Raw genomic sequence first — 15,540 nt, forward strand, 5'->3', positions numbered from 1 at the left:
TAAAATAATAATAATAATAATAATATTTCAACTTCAATAATAATAATCTAAACAAGAGCACGACCAAAGCGACGCCGTCTTATTTAGGAGCATATATATATAAATAATCCCCTTTGAAATCACAATCTAGGGTTTCAAAAAAAAAATCCCAATCCAATCGGTAAAACCCTAATTCGCAGAGAGAGAAAAAATGGGAGGAAAGTGTCCTCACAGGAGCGTGAAGAAGCGTAGATACTCTCACAAGCAGTTTCGCCGTGCGAAATTCCTTGTCAAAGGAGACGATGCTGTTTACGATGAGCTGTTAAAGCCGGAGGAGCAACGGAAAGAGTTGCCCGTCGACGAAGATCTTCCCGGAATGGGTCAATACTACTGTATGCACTGCGAGTAAGATAAATTTCGTTGCTTTAATTTTCGTGAAGTTTGATTTTTTTTAATTTATAAAAAAATGACTTTTTTTTTTTGTGTGCGTGTTTAGTCGATATTTTGCAAATGTTACTGTGAGGGATGAGCATTTCAAGACGAAGAAGCACAGGAAGCGGTATGATGTTAATTGATTTCAGCTTAACTGTTAAATAATTGGAGTAAAAGATACTTTTTTTATTGATTTCATATCGCAACAACAACATACTCAGTATAATTTCATAGGTAGGATCTGGGGAGGGCAGTGCACGCATATCCTTGCCCCTGCCTTGTGAAGGTAGAAAGGATTTTTTTTAAGGATAGATTCCAGGTTCAAGTGAAGAATTATAAAAAGTATTGAAATAAAATACATTCGTGAAGAAGTCATTGCTAAAAATGAAGTAGGAAAGAACAGTAGCAACTACAAATAAAATGGTAATTGAAGCAGAGGAAACAAGCAATTATTGATTTGTTATGGGATGAGTTTGTGGAAATGGATTGAAGTTAGGTGAGGGTAGTTTCTTCTGATTATTACTGCAAGGTAATGAAGCTTAAATGCTGAGAATTGATGATTTTCTTGTATATTGATTTCCTTTGACTTGTTTATAGAAAGCTATTTGTAGGAGACAAAGTAATTGTATTTAGTCTAGAGACTAGTGAGGGTACTGTAGTTGAAGGCAAGCTTATTGACTTGAGAAGGATTAGAAGCTAAAAAAGGTGTTTCAGACTTTCAGTTAGATGTAGGTGTCTCAAGGGTATGGCATAGCAATTAATGAGTTGAGTAAAAGCAATGAAAGTCCATGTCTTACATTCCTGCAGAAACAAGAATTGTTTGGGTGATACATTCCATTTGCCTTGGCTTTGGTGGCAGATTATCTGGTATTTATGCGAGTTGATGGTACTTGATGAAATAGTCAAGGTGCACTCGTTGCAAATAAGAATTAATGACTAGTGATATTCCTTCAGTATAAGACATCTTCATCCTAAAGAGAATAAAAAGTTGGATGGGCCCAAACATCGTAATAGGAAGTAGACCCTCTTTATTTTGATCTGTAAGGAGTAACTTTGTTTATTAAGACACCAACAAAAGGTGATGCTGGGATAGTTACATCCAGAAGGAAACCATTGCAAGTCGTAGTAATGAGCTATCCAATCAACATAGGTACCTATCCAATTGCCTTTGGGTGACATTCTGTGTGAGACAATCAGACATGGAAGAAGCTGGAGGAGAGCTTCCGAAGATTCCAATCAACTTAGGTTGCTATCCATTTCCCAATATTTTGGTTTCTCCTGAAAGTTGATAATACAGCCATTTCCCGTCTTTAAAAAACGTTCAATTGTTTTGAATGTAATGAGCTGTATTAATTAGGAAAGAGCCATGCCTTTCCAGTCCAAAAACTTGTTTTCCTTTTTTTTTTTTTTTGAGAAAACCAAAAACTTGTTTTCCTACCATCCCCCTTTTGTTGGTGAGATCTCTTGAAAGAAATCTGACATAGCCTTGATGCATTTCCAGATATCTTGACCAAGGGAACGAGGATAAGAAGTTTACCTCGATCGACCAATTCCTTTGCAAATTTAGAGCCTCTTAAGAGAAGGGGAATATATAATCGCGCTTTGTCTGTGTATCATATCATTCCTTATTATAAAGTATAACAAACTCAGTGAATTGCAAACTATGATGTCCCACACAGTCCAATAGGAGTAGAGACAACCTTCTCTAAAATTCATTTGAACTGACAAACTGGGTGGAAAGCATGCCTAGCAACAACTAAACTAGCTGAAAGATTTCAAAGGAAACATGGTCCTTGACCATCTTGATTCTTGCATTTTTGCCATCAAATTTTCCTACCGATACAGGTCAATGATTTAACTTACCAGGACCATGAAGTTTAGGAGTCGAGGACCATAGAGATGTGCTTTTAGGGTTGTATATTGAAGACTGAAGACCATCTCAGCTGCTTGTATTACACAGTAACACATACCTGATAATTTGCTGTTAAACCATTTTGCCAACAAATAGTACTAGCTGATTGTCTAGAGAGTTAGATGTGTGTTACTTTCAAAGATGGAAGAACAATAGTACTCCCTCCGTCCCATTTTAGTCTGTCCCTAAAAGAATGTCACCTTACTATAATAACAATTTAACTGTAAAATTCCTCTTTTACCCTTAATGAAATGATCTACAACCACGCAAGTATCTAAGAATTATTTAGACCACAATTTCAAAAGTCGTCCTTCTTTTCTTAAACATCGTGCCAAGTCAAACGGTGCCACATAAAATGGGACGGAGGGAGTATTATTCTGTTTTTTAAATTATAGAAGAACTTCTAGTAGTGAATTTGGCAGTAGTATTTGCTTAGTGTTCTTTGCAAGTTACCTTTTTATTCTAGCCTGGTTGTTTTGACTGCATTGGGGCAACAAATTCAAATAGAGGTCATATAACATCGTAGAGCCTGTGCAGTCTTTCACACTTGCATGGACAGGGTGAAAGAATAGATTAGCTTTTTGCAAGTGAATGGTGAAAAGAGAATTGGTTATAAATAATGTGTGAAAGTCTTGAACATACAAATTGTGTTTTATTCGTCTATCAGCTTCTCTATTTTCTTTGCATTGTCCAAGTAGGGTTATATTGGATAATTCAACATGTCTCACATGGTAATTGGGGATTTTGTTTCATACGTACAACTTAAAACATTAACGTAACAGAAACATAGATGTTACAACTTGAAAATGTGATACTCTCATTATAAGTTGTAAACTGAGATGGTTGGGAACTGCATATCCAATTTGAAGTGTATATGATGCTCCAAACACACAAATTTGACTAATGAATTGTGAATCCGTAGCTTTTTAGTGAGTATAGTTGGTAGTCTGAATAGTTCTGTACTTTTGTTTATGCAGTGTGAAAATAATGATGGGCCCTAGACCGCACACCCAACTTGATGCCGACTTAGCTGCTGGAATGGGCATGCCAGATAATGGGCCAAAGCTAATGTCAATGAGTTAGAGCTTCCCTCCTCCTGTTTACAACTCATTCGACACTGGTAGAGGAACCGTCTCTCCGTCTCTCTCTGTCTCCCAGTATAGTAAGTTTAGAAGATACCTAGCAGAGCATATTAGCTTGGTGTTTCTTGTTTGGCCTAGATTTGCTGAGATGATGCTAGCTAGTGACTACCTATGATTTGTTTCTACTGTATCAAACCACAGATTGCTTGAAGAATCGCCGTCTTTGAATCTATATGTCAATTTTTATTCAATTTGGGTTCGATAGCTAAACGCTGAAAGAGCAGTAGTTCGTTCAGTTTTTGTTGAACTGGAATAGTGCTTGATCCATCTTACAAGATGTCTCCTATCTAAATTTGTGGAAACTTGAAAGTCATATGAACCTTGTAATGAACAAAATAACATGTTTAACTATTAATTATTATCGTTAACTGTGGAATAATCTAGTACTTGTGATGGTAGAAGGTAGCAGATATCGAATAATTGTGTAATCACAGTAATAATTGAGTGATGCTAATGGGGTTAATCTTTTTTGTGTGTGTGTTTTGTATTAGTTAATGTAAACATTCTATTATAGTCAATTAACACAAACAATAATCTCATTTATATTGTCCTAAAGCTTAAAAGGTACAAAGTTGAATTAATATTTTACTAATATTATTTCATTTTTAAGTTAGGACCAATTTATAAATGTACCAATTTGGGTACATTAGGCAATGTGTATATTATCATAGACATTTATCTTAGTTTTCTTCTAGTTGTATATATATAGTAAATGTAAAAAGTACCAAAAAGGGCTGTAACGGAATGGCAAGTATTTCTCCATTTTTAATTGAAAGTTACAAATTTGAATCTAAATATGGGACTTCTCGATGTTCGAATTAATTTGATAAATGTGGGTAACGGATACAGAGTGAAAATCAATTTAACAGAGAAATGCAACACAGATTTTTTAAAAGAAACCAACTATGTGATGGATTTTTCGAGAAATATACAGAATTTGAGTTAAAGTTAAAATTATATTTTTCATGCTAGCTAGCTTCGCCCTTACAATTAGGATTTTGATTCGATAGTAAGGACGTTACACGTGATTTATGGAACACATATCACGAGTTTAACTTTATTACAAATAAAGCTAAATATTAAGTCGTAGAGAAAGATAGAGGGGTGGACTCATACTCTTTCGAAATTCCAAACGTGTACGCCAAATAGAATTATAATTATAAGAAAAAAACAAATCGTTAAAAATTGCATTTTACAACACTTTCTGACGCAAAATTTGTTTGTATTTTATGGATTTTTTCTTATTTGTCATTTGAATAAGTCAAAAACACAGTCCAAAACTCTTATGATGCATTTTTTTGGTTTTTATTTTATATATATATTTATCTATTTTAAAATGACGCAATTTTTATTTTTATTTTTTAATGAGAACATTTATTAGTTATACGAATACAATGAAACTTTTAAATAATCTTCATTTTTCAAATATTTTTTTACTTTAATTATTAAGTCTCTGAATAAATTAATTTTCACTTTCAAAATAAATTTGTCTTCAACTCTGTCTTTTTTTTTTCTTATATTATATATATATATATCTTTATTTCATAACACAACTTTTTATTCACTTGAATGATTTTATTTTAACTCATATCTGTCATGTTTTTGACTTTAGCATTTTGTTCACACAGACAATTACAAATATATAGGATCCAAATAATATCATAATGGAATATACTTCGAATCGTTTTTTTAGAATGTATAAAAATAATATTAATTATAACATAAATTAATAATGTAAAACTATTGTATCCATAACTTGATCTAGTATATTAAGCTCGAAGAGATTTTAATTTTAATTTTATTTTTTCTAATACGACCTACGAAATAACTTTTTTATGGTCAAGATATATAAGATCAGACAGTCTATTTTTCTCGATAATAATCTTGTCATTCATAATAACTTCTTACTGAAATGTTTCAAAACTCACAATCTACATCTAATTACTTCTCTAGTAAATAATTCATGTGTTGCAAAGCTTACGACGTTACTAAATAAGGTTCGTTTATTTAACTTCAATTATTAACGGAAGATAAATTTTAATTATTTTATAAATTTATTTATCAATACCCCTTTATTCTAAGTTTTTTTTTTTTTTACCAATGTTTGAAAATAATGCCGTTGCCTTCATCATGAAAAAAGCCATAATTATTTGATTTTTGTTTCTTTTTACTATTAGACTCTTTTTCAATCCTTTTTCTAACAATCATTTCGCTCCGTATTCGATATCTATATTGAAATCTGACTAAATTTAAATTTATGTATTACATAATTCATTTTTGAGGATTGCCTCCCAACAGAACTTATTTTATTCGTTGAGACTCGTGTCCAATTATAACATGTTTTAATTTGTGTAGTTTGATTATACTATTGTTATTCTATTAATTATTATTTTTTTTCGTCCAAAATTGTTTTAATTTTGAGCAGAGGGTCTATCGAAAAAACATGTATCGCTCTACCTTTAAAATAGAGGTTAGGTCAACGTACTATACTCTTATCTTGTTTAGACTCAATTTTATGAGACAATACTGAACATATTATTACTATTATTGTTATAAAAAAAAATCAATTTTAAAAATTTAATCGAAAATAGAGGAATTTCAACGGTTTCATTTCATCTCATCAATTATAATAAGTTGCTTTCTCTTTTTTTGTTAACACTTTCGATTTATCGGTTATATACATAGACAGTATAATATAATAATTTTTTTATGATCAGTATAATTTTATATGAACAGTATAATTTAATTTGTTATAATAAGTTATTTACCTATCATTTAAACTAGGTTAGGGATGGAGGATGTATCATTTTTTGGTCCTTTATGTTATTGGTAAATGTAATTTTAATTTTTTTTTGATGATTGATTAAGTATATTTAACTTTAAATTTTTTTGGAATGTGTGTCTTATATTCATTTTGATTGTGAATATTGACAAATTTTGAGAGTTAGTAAATGTTTCGTTATTTAGTTATTCATGTGTTATGTTTAATTTGTAGTGTTATTTCATATTTCGAAATAATATACTTGTAAGTAAAGGGATAAAAATATATATTTTGAACTAATTGAATTGACTAAAATTAAATTTGTCAATAATTAACAAAGCGAATCCCATTGAAAATCTTAGACGCTCAAATGAATTGTATTGTCTGAAAATGGTGAATATTTTTATATTGATCAGTGTAATTTAACATGTTATAAGTATTAATTAGTTAATGTTATCAAATAAAGTTATTTACAATTATTTCTTAAATAATCTAATAATGTAAATATTTTTATACGTATATCAGAACATGAAACTTAAAGACTATTACGATAGATGCTCACACAATCAAAATCAAACAGTCCAAAATTGCAAAAAGTAAAATAAAATCATATCTTGGTATGGATTATGACTTATAATCTTGTCTCAAATCCAACATTTTTAGGTCCCATGTTTTTATTAATCCACACAAACAATAATTTTTATGAAAAAGTGATCATAGACAAATTTAATAATCTTGATTATTAAGGTTTTGTCATAATTAACGTTTGTAACAATTAGTACTAGTAGTAATTAATTAGTAGGGCCTAGTTAGGTTGATTTGGTGGTGAATTGATAGGAGTGGGACACAAAATTAAAACATGTCCAAAAATTTGTTTCTTCAAATTAAAGTTAAATATGTTGTTTCAAACATTATGATGAATTTGTCTTGAAATAAAGGGGATGTACTATGACTTTGTGGCCATAGACATGACTAAAATCAATCATGTATAGTGTGTCTATTTATTTATGATCGAAAAATTCATCTGAAGTCGGTTTGAATTAACAAGTGTTTGAAAGCCTTAGGTAAATAAGTATTTTACAGATAGCCGACAATTATTAATAATTGGTCATTTCGATTCTTTGGAAAAACTCGATGAATTTGGGAGATCACTTTAGGAGAGCATAATGACTGTGGATGAATATATCGGATGGTTTCGATCACGACCTAACTATACCTACCGTCTTTCCTTTTGGATAAATATCAGTTGTTCGTCTAATGATAACTCGGTATATCCTTATGCCAAAGCCTTTTAAACTCGAAGATTATAAGTTTGTAATCCTTCTCTACTTAAATACTGAACTTAGTTCGGTTGGAAAATGGCTCGAAACTGTGATCTAAGGTCATCTTTTGACCCTTTTTTATGAGGATAGTATCTGGATCAGTTTTTACGCACCTCGACCAATTCCACAAGATACACGTTACCTCTCACCAGTAACAAATACCAAGTAACTCTATTCACCTAGGCTAGGACAAATGAGAAGAATCATCACATAGTGTTTTTTTTCCTCTAATGAAAAATTTAAACCTGAAACCTCACGACCACTTTATCGAGTAGCTAATGAACATTAGGTACTAAAAATCCCCACAAAGATAGTGAATTGTCCCACTCACCCTTTTTTTTCCTTCCTACATTGTACAACGAAAGAAAAGCAATGCGGTGCATAAAGCATTCTGCGTTATCATGATTCAAAGAAGGGCCTATGATGTAAACAGTCTACCGTAATACAAACATTGTACTACCACAACTAAGTTGAGTTGATTTGGTGTGTTCTCAGAGAAAAAGAGTGTAAGATTGAAGGATAAATATAAATTTTGGATTAATGCACATATTATACTATACTATACTAGCAACAGTGAACAAGAAATTAGCAGTCCAAAAAATAATAAGGGTGTTACACAAGGTATACTCCTCTTCTTCTTTTTTTTCTAGTGGTATTTTCATTTTGAGCTTCAATTCGCGTTTTTTTTCTCAATCTTGATCTTCCTTAGGACGCGAAGAAGACGTTGATCCTGTTGCCATATTCACAGCTTCTCCATGTGTAAATCGTTGTAGTTGTATCATACGCGCATAAATACCATCTGAGTAGTTTTTCAGCAGATGAGAATGAGAACCTTGTTCTGCTACTTTCCCATCGTCTATGACCGCGATAACATGAGCATTTCTGATTGTAGATAGCCTATGTGCAACAACAATAGTGGTCTTACCTGCACAAGCGCGATCCAATGCTTCTTGTACACATCTTTCGGACTCTGCATCGAGTGCACTTGTTGCTTCGTCTAGCAGCATTAGCTCAGCTTTCCTTAGGAAAGCACGAGCAATGGCGATTCTTTGCTTTTGTCCACCGGACAATTGAACTCCCCTTTCTCCGACGAATGTTTTGTATCCATCAGGCAATGCAGATATGAACTTGTGGGCGTTTGCCAAGGTTGCTGCTTCGGTTATCTCAGCTTCGGTTGCTGACTCGTGTCCATACGCGATGTTTTCATAGATGGTGGTAGCAAAGAGGCAAGGTTCTTGTGGCACTACAGCAATGTGTCTTCTCAAGGATTTAAGGTTGTACTTGCGAATATCCTTGCCATCGATGATGACACGTCCGGATGATGGCTCGTAGAACCTCTCTATAAGTGCAATGACTGAGCTCTTTCCACATCCACTTGGTCCAACAAGAGCAAGAGTCTTTCCAGCTCGAGCACGAAGATTCAAATCACGGAAAATTGACACGTCGGGTCTAGTGGGATATGAGAAGTCTACATGCTTAAATTCCACTTCACCACGAAGACGATCAGGGGCAGCGGTAGCATCTGGATCATCCGGCTCAACTTCTGTTTTACGGTCAAGGAGTTCGAAAACAGAACGCATTGCTCTGCCACCCTTGATGAAGTCGGGGGCTAAGGTCAATGTTTCGGCTGCACCATTAGCAGAAACCATGAGCACCATGAAGACACGGATCGTCTTCGAGAAGTCAGAGATCCCGTGCTTGACAAGCCAGGAGGCATACCAAAGGCCAAGGGCATAGGAAGCATAAAGCAAGAATTGAGCAATCCCATAACCACTTCCCGCTATCTGTCCCTTCCAGAAGCAACGCCTAAGCGGAGTCTGGAGGCTTGCGTCAAAAAGGTTGACTATTTTCGTCTCCGAATTAAAGGCAGCAACTGTTCTTACATTAGCTACAGCTTCTCCAGCAAGTTGAGTGGCTTTGGCATGAGCAGCTTCTAAGTCTCCTGAGAATCCCTTCATGAACATTTTCTGTTGGGAGATACAAATAATTCAGCACACAAAGAACATATAATCTAAAATGGAAGTGTCTTAATAAAAATCTCCGTCCCAATTTATGTGAACGTGTTTGACTAGGAATGGAGTTGAAGAAATGAAATGAAGACTTCTAAAACTTGTAGTCTAAAATAAGTCATAGATGTTTGTGTGCATATATATCGTCTCACAAAGGGTAGAATGAGAAGTATAAAGTCAAATTGTAACTAAATATAGGGAGGAGTTATCCTTTTTCTTCGTCTGACCAAAAAGGAGAGAATGTCACGTAAATTGGAACGGAGGAGTATACAGAAACAGGAAGTGTAAAATGAGTTAGAGATTGATCGTTTTTATTGATAAACCTGTTAACTGATAAATTAACATGTTGTGGGATTCAATTTGAGTTTCCATGTACTCACTCACCTGTAAAACTGTTGCTGCAACGACCACGGGGAAGACCCCAATGAGGACGAGGGCCAGACGCCACTGCAATACGAATCCTGCTGTGCACGCGACTAGCATGAGAGCTGAGTTCTGCATAATGACGGAGATTCTATCCCCGATGGCTGACCTAACATTGTTGGCATCCAGAGAGAGCCTAGCAGCAATTCTCGAACTATCGTTCTCTTCCTGATCGAACCACGCCATTTCCATTTTAAGCACAGCTGCCAGCATTTTCTCTCTCACCCGTTTTGTCAAATTCTCCCCCACTACATCCCAGTAGTAATGCTGTAGAGTGTTGAAAATGAGTGCAGCTGATGAAACTCCAATCAAAAGATAACAGTATTTTGCAATTTGTTTGCTCATATAAGCATGATCCGGATTGTAGTACACGCTAAGAACAGCACTCAAGACGTATGCAAAGAAAGCACTAAGTGAACCACAGATGACAGAGCCTATCGAACCAATTAAAGCATAAGACCACTCAGGAGAGTTCATTTTTGCAAGCCGGCCAAACGAACTAGCTTGGTCTTTGAATGCAAGCTTTTCATTTCGGTAATTCGAATATGCAGCATCAAGAGAGAGACTGAAGTCCGAGGTAGAAAAGTCAGACAACCGGCGGGAGTATGGTGATCGACCATATGAAGAGTTTCTAGTGATGATTGGTGAGCTTACAGAGTTCCTTGCACTCGAGGGCCTGTGGAGAAAAAAGTTGAAGAGCATTAAGAAACAATCACCTCACGTATAAGCCACAGCTGTGAGTTTTATGATTCTCGTTTTTAGTGTCAGGTGTAATATTATTATTTGGATAACTATACCTTGCACTGCTCTTTCTGGCATTACTAAGAGCGGTTTCATGAGCCGCTTCTTGCATTTTGATGAGCTTGGCATACATACCATTCTCTCCTTTACTCATAAGCTCATCGTGGCTTCCAATTTCCGATACACTGCCTTGTTGAAGTACAGCCACCAGATCAGCCTTTCGGATAGTAGACAGACGATGAGCAATCACAAGTGTCGTTCGTCCAATCATGAACCTGTCTAGAGCCTCCTGCACTAGCTTTTCCGATTCAGAATCTAAAGCACTAGTTGCCTCATCTAAAAGAAGGATGGCCGGGTTTTTAAGCATGGCCCTTGCTATAGCAATCCTCTGCTTCTGTCCACCCGATAATTGTAATCCTCTCTCCCCTACCTGCAATGTCCAAATACACATTTTCACATTCCATAGGTCTAACTCAAACATGTTTACTTTAAAGAAAAACAATGAACGTTAATCACAGAAATAATGACTACGACTCATGCCACACCGGTCCATCACAAGGCTCGATAGAGGAAACGTACTCATCAAAATTTAAAAATAGCTTACGTCATACATGTTACAGCTCAAATTTCATTTTACTCTCAGATTAACAAATAAAAGTTTGATATTTGACTACTAAGTAACATCTCATAGACAAATCAAGTAAAACTAATTATCACAGTCCAGTTACTATCTCCAGCTTTCATCAACTTGTCCCTTTGTTACACTTCCCATTCAATTATATTTTAATCGATCAAACGAAATGCCCCCCCCCCCCTCCATACATCTTGTGAGCACAATAACTTCCAAGTAAGTATTTATTTGACTTTGTATGTATATCATGCTTGTTATAATCCTACCGAGTATCGATAATCCTACATGTTTTTCCTCAATTTTTTTTTCTGATGCATTTATCTTCTCTATTGTCAACCCTCCAACTACTAACATTACAAAGAAAGTCTTTTGTTCTCACATGAATAGATAAAATAAAATTTGTTCCTGCACATGCACTGTTGACTGAAAACCCCATGTTACCTATTTCTTAAATGAAATGACCAGTCCCCTACAATCATTGACTTCATTATAATAATGTTTAGGTTTGTTTGTTGACCAAACACAACAATTTAGATTTGAAAAAAAGAGGCATCTTTGTATATAATTTACAGTTAAATGTACCTTCAAAGCTATAGATATTTGACCATTCAACACAACCAATGAATTAATTGGCTTTGCCTTAGGCTAAAGTCATCCTTTAGGTTAAAAAAAGAAACTTTGCCTTTGACTAAAGGAAACCCTTTTGTTATATATATGATAGTACATGTTTGTTGCTCGGACTCTCGAAAAATGTTGTTGCGGTCGTGACAGATCCTTTAAAATGCACTACTTAATAAGTTTGCATCAATCTTTGTAATATCCCTAGTGGTCCCACTTGGACCAAGATTAATGCCAAACTAGATTATAGTTATATTTATTTTATAGGTTAGACACTAGTGGGACCAGCATGAGTTATATTATATGGTCACATATTAAATACCATATGGAATGTAAAAGAAATTTTTAACATTTAATGATGCATCTGCTAAATCTCTATTAATGCAGCATAATTGGTTGAGTATTTTTCCTTTTTTGGCGACTATTCAATTCTAACTTCCCACATGGCGTATTTAAAATCACAAGATTAAACGATAATTTGGTACATTCCACATATCTTTACTTTAAGACAACAAGATTCAAAAGTTTTACTTGCTTTCTTGAACTTCGTACTGAGTCAAAAACAGACAAACAAATTGTAATTTTTTTAGTTAGCTAACCTGAGTATCAAAGCCATCAGGAAGTTTGATTATGAAAGAATGGGCATTGGCAACTCTAGCAGCTTCTTCGATCTCAATTTGTGTTGCATCTGGCCTTCCTAATAGTATGTTTTCTTTGATGCTTGTTGCGAAAAGTGCTGGTTCTTGGCTTACAAGGCCAATTTGCTGCCTTAGCCATTTCAATTTCAGTGTCTTAATGTCATTTCCATCAAGCATAAGTTGTCCTGCATAAAGATTAACTATTAGCTTGAGATGTTCATACATTAAATACGATGCTCGGACTCTCCGAAATTGTTGTCACGCCTACGTTTGGAGTATCCGGCTTGCGTTTTGAAGAGTCCGAGCAACATAGCATGATAACTAAACATGTCTCCACATAAACACATGGACTTCATGAAATTCATTTTCAACTGCCAGACATTTCATTAAAGTTGCCCATCACATTGCTAATATTGAATTCAATAATGAAGTAGTAATTGTTGCAAAGTTGTGGTACCTGAGGTGGGATCATAAAATCTTTCGATAAGGGATACCACAGTGCTTTTCCCCGAACCACTGCTTCCGACTAAAGCAATGGTCTTTCCAGCCGGAACAACGAGGTTGAAATTGTTGAGAATCTTGATTTCTGGCCTTGAAGGATAAGAGAACTCGACATTCTTAAGCTCTAGCTGGCCACTAACAGTGTCTAACTCCAACCCCGACTTGGCGTTTCTGTCGACGCTTGGCTTGTGATCAATAATCCGGAAAATCTTGGCAGCTGCAACTCTAGCCTTTGCAAATGCAGTCATGCTAGGGGCAGATTGTCCCAATGCCCTATCAAATGAAGGAGAAATATTTAAGCAACTATAACTTCTTCTAATTAAAAAAATCGACATTTTTGCGTACAAAGCTTAGTACTTACAATCCACCAATCATGACTGCAAACATTGTTGCTATGGCAAGTCCTCCATTGGTGAAATGATGTCTAACTAAATACCCACCATACCATAAAAGAAGAGCATAACAACAGAAAACAGTAAAATATGTAGCTCCAAGTCCGAATCCTTTTGAAAATCCACTCTTATATCCAATCTTTTGAGAAACTCTAAGTGCTGCTGTGTATGCTTGCATTGCTTTTGCCTCACCAACAAACGCCAATACCGTCCGAATTTGAACTACTGTCTGTAAACCAGCTACACTTGAGCAAATCAAGCAGCAAAAAAACATCTTCATTTCACAAAATTTGTAACAATTTTTTCTTTACCTGTTCAACAATGTTCCCTGCCTTTGAAAGTGCTTCTTGACTTTGACTTGACAATTTGGCTGATGTCATAGTGTAGATAGCACCAATTACAGCAATAAGTGGAACTACAGCAAGAGTAACTAGAGCTAGTTGCCATACTGCTGTAAATCCCACCACAAATCCAGACAAAAATGTAGCCATATAATGAATGAAATTGCCCAACTACAGTAAAACACAAACAGAAAAAGCTTATCAGATCCTCAAACTACACACCCTTCTTCCCAAAAAGAAGAAAAAAGTTCATCTAGTATGTTCACCTTCTCACTAATGGCATCTTGGACCACTACAGCATCAGTGTTTATTGCAGAAACAACATCAGAAGTTCTAACTTCAGTATCAAAATATTGAATATCTTGGTTCAAAGCAGCCTCTAAGTATTTGATCCTCATCTTTGTTGTTTGTCTCTCACCAGTCCACATCCAGCATGATATCTCTGTCAAACCATTACCAAAATCAACAAAGAACCAATTCTTGAAATCAAAAAAGACTCAATATTTATGAAGTTCCCAATTCTTGAAATGAAAAAAGATTCAATCTTTATGAAGTTCCCAATTCTTGAAAAATCAAAAAAAAAAAAAGATTCAATTTTTATGAACTTCCCAGTTCTTGAAATCAAAAAAAGATTCAATTTTTATAAAGCTATTAATTCTTGAAATCAAAAAAGATTCAATTTTTATGAAGTTTTTTGCTTTACCTGCCCATGAAGATGCCCATATTGCAGCACCCACCACAAGAAAGTAAAATGCATACTGCATAAACACAAAACATTATCAAGAACTTAAATTTAACTATAGCTTACTCTCTCAACTAGTAAAAATTTTACCTTTAAAACTTCTTGAGTCATCTTATCAACATCATTAGCATAAGAGCCAAAAGAATTAACAAGATCAGCAAAGAATCTAAGAAACAAAGGCAAAGAACATCCATGGACAAAAGCACCAAGTGAACCAATTATCATTAGTGCATAATCTAAACCATCAGCAAATCTAAAAAGTTCACCAAAACCAACTGCTGGTGGTGGACTAGTTGGCTTCTCTACATCACCCCCTTCTTCTTTTTTCACCTCCATTCTTGTTTCTTGAAATTGAAGACTATTTGTTGTTGTTGGGGTGTTTGAATTTTTGTCTTCAGAGACAACAAGTTCAACACCTTGCATTTCAGACCATTTCCAATGTTCAATGGTTTTTATCTCCTCAGAATCTTGTGACATTGCTTTGCAAAATGAAAACTTACAAAACACACCCACACTATGTAGTTCTTCTTTTTTTCTTTTCCACCCCAACCCCCCCCCCCCCCACCCCAACCACCCCACCATACACACCATACACAACTTTTTTTTTTAATAATTTTTCTTGTTTCTTACTCCATTTTTTTTTTACTATTCCTAGTCATATTTTTCTACTTCACCATTGACTTTGATTGGCAAAAAAAAAATTAATCTTTTTTTTTTACTATTTGTACTTCTTTAGCATTGGAGTAAGAGGATGGTTTCTTGTTTTTTTTTACTATTTTAGTTATTAAAATAGGAAGGGTGGATACTATCGAGTTACTCGAACGGTAAGTATCAGTCGTTTTTTATTCAAAAGTCGAGAGTTTGAGTTTCTAACGATTAAGAAAATAGTAAAATAAAATAGATATGATCAAGAGTTGCAAAATAACATGACTTTACTCTGTTAAAAATTAAAGTAT

At 34.6% G+C, this 15,540-nt stretch overlaps 2 protein-coding genes across 2 annotated transcripts; one reads left to right on the forward strand and one right to left on the reverse strand.

The window, feature by feature from the left end:
* The first annotated feature begins 112 nt into the window (after positions 1 to 112).
* On the forward strand, positions 113 to 3,844 carry LOC107029135 (zinc finger protein 593). The gene is made up of 3 exons (XM_015230461.2): positions 113 to 384; positions 476 to 538; positions 3,301 to 3,844. The coding sequence occupies exons 1-3, from the start codon at positions 191 to 193 to the stop codon at positions 3,404 to 3,406; spliced, it is 363 nt and encodes a 120-aa protein (XP_015085947.1). The 5' UTR covers positions 113 to 190; the 3' UTR covers positions 3,407 to 3,844.
* Positions 3,845 to 8,036: 4,192 nt separating this feature from the next.
* Positions 8,037 to 15,085, reverse strand: LOC107031120 (ABC transporter B family member 1). Its single transcript, XM_015232348.2, has 10 exons — positions 14,675 to 15,085; positions 14,546 to 14,600; positions 14,109 to 14,284; positions 13,813 to 14,013; positions 13,471 to 13,730; positions 13,066 to 13,382; positions 12,570 to 12,793; positions 10,778 to 11,151; positions 9,942 to 10,656; positions 8,037 to 9,515 (listed from the first exon to the last, which is right to left on the reverse strand). The coding sequence occupies exons 1-10, from the start codon at positions 15,059 to 15,061 to the stop codon at positions 8,238 to 8,240; spliced, it is 3,987 nt and encodes a 1,328-aa protein (XP_015087834.1). The 5' UTR covers positions 15,062 to 15,085; the 3' UTR covers positions 8,037 to 8,237.
* Between the last annotated feature and the right edge of the window lie 455 nt (positions 15,086 to 15,540).

The sequence above is a fragment of the Solanum pennellii genome, chromosome 9, assembly GCF_001406875.1.
Source record: "Solanum pennellii chromosome 9, SPENNV200".
NCBI classification, from domain to species: domain Eukaryota; kingdom Viridiplantae; phylum Streptophyta; class Magnoliopsida; order Solanales; family Solanaceae; genus Solanum; species Solanum pennellii.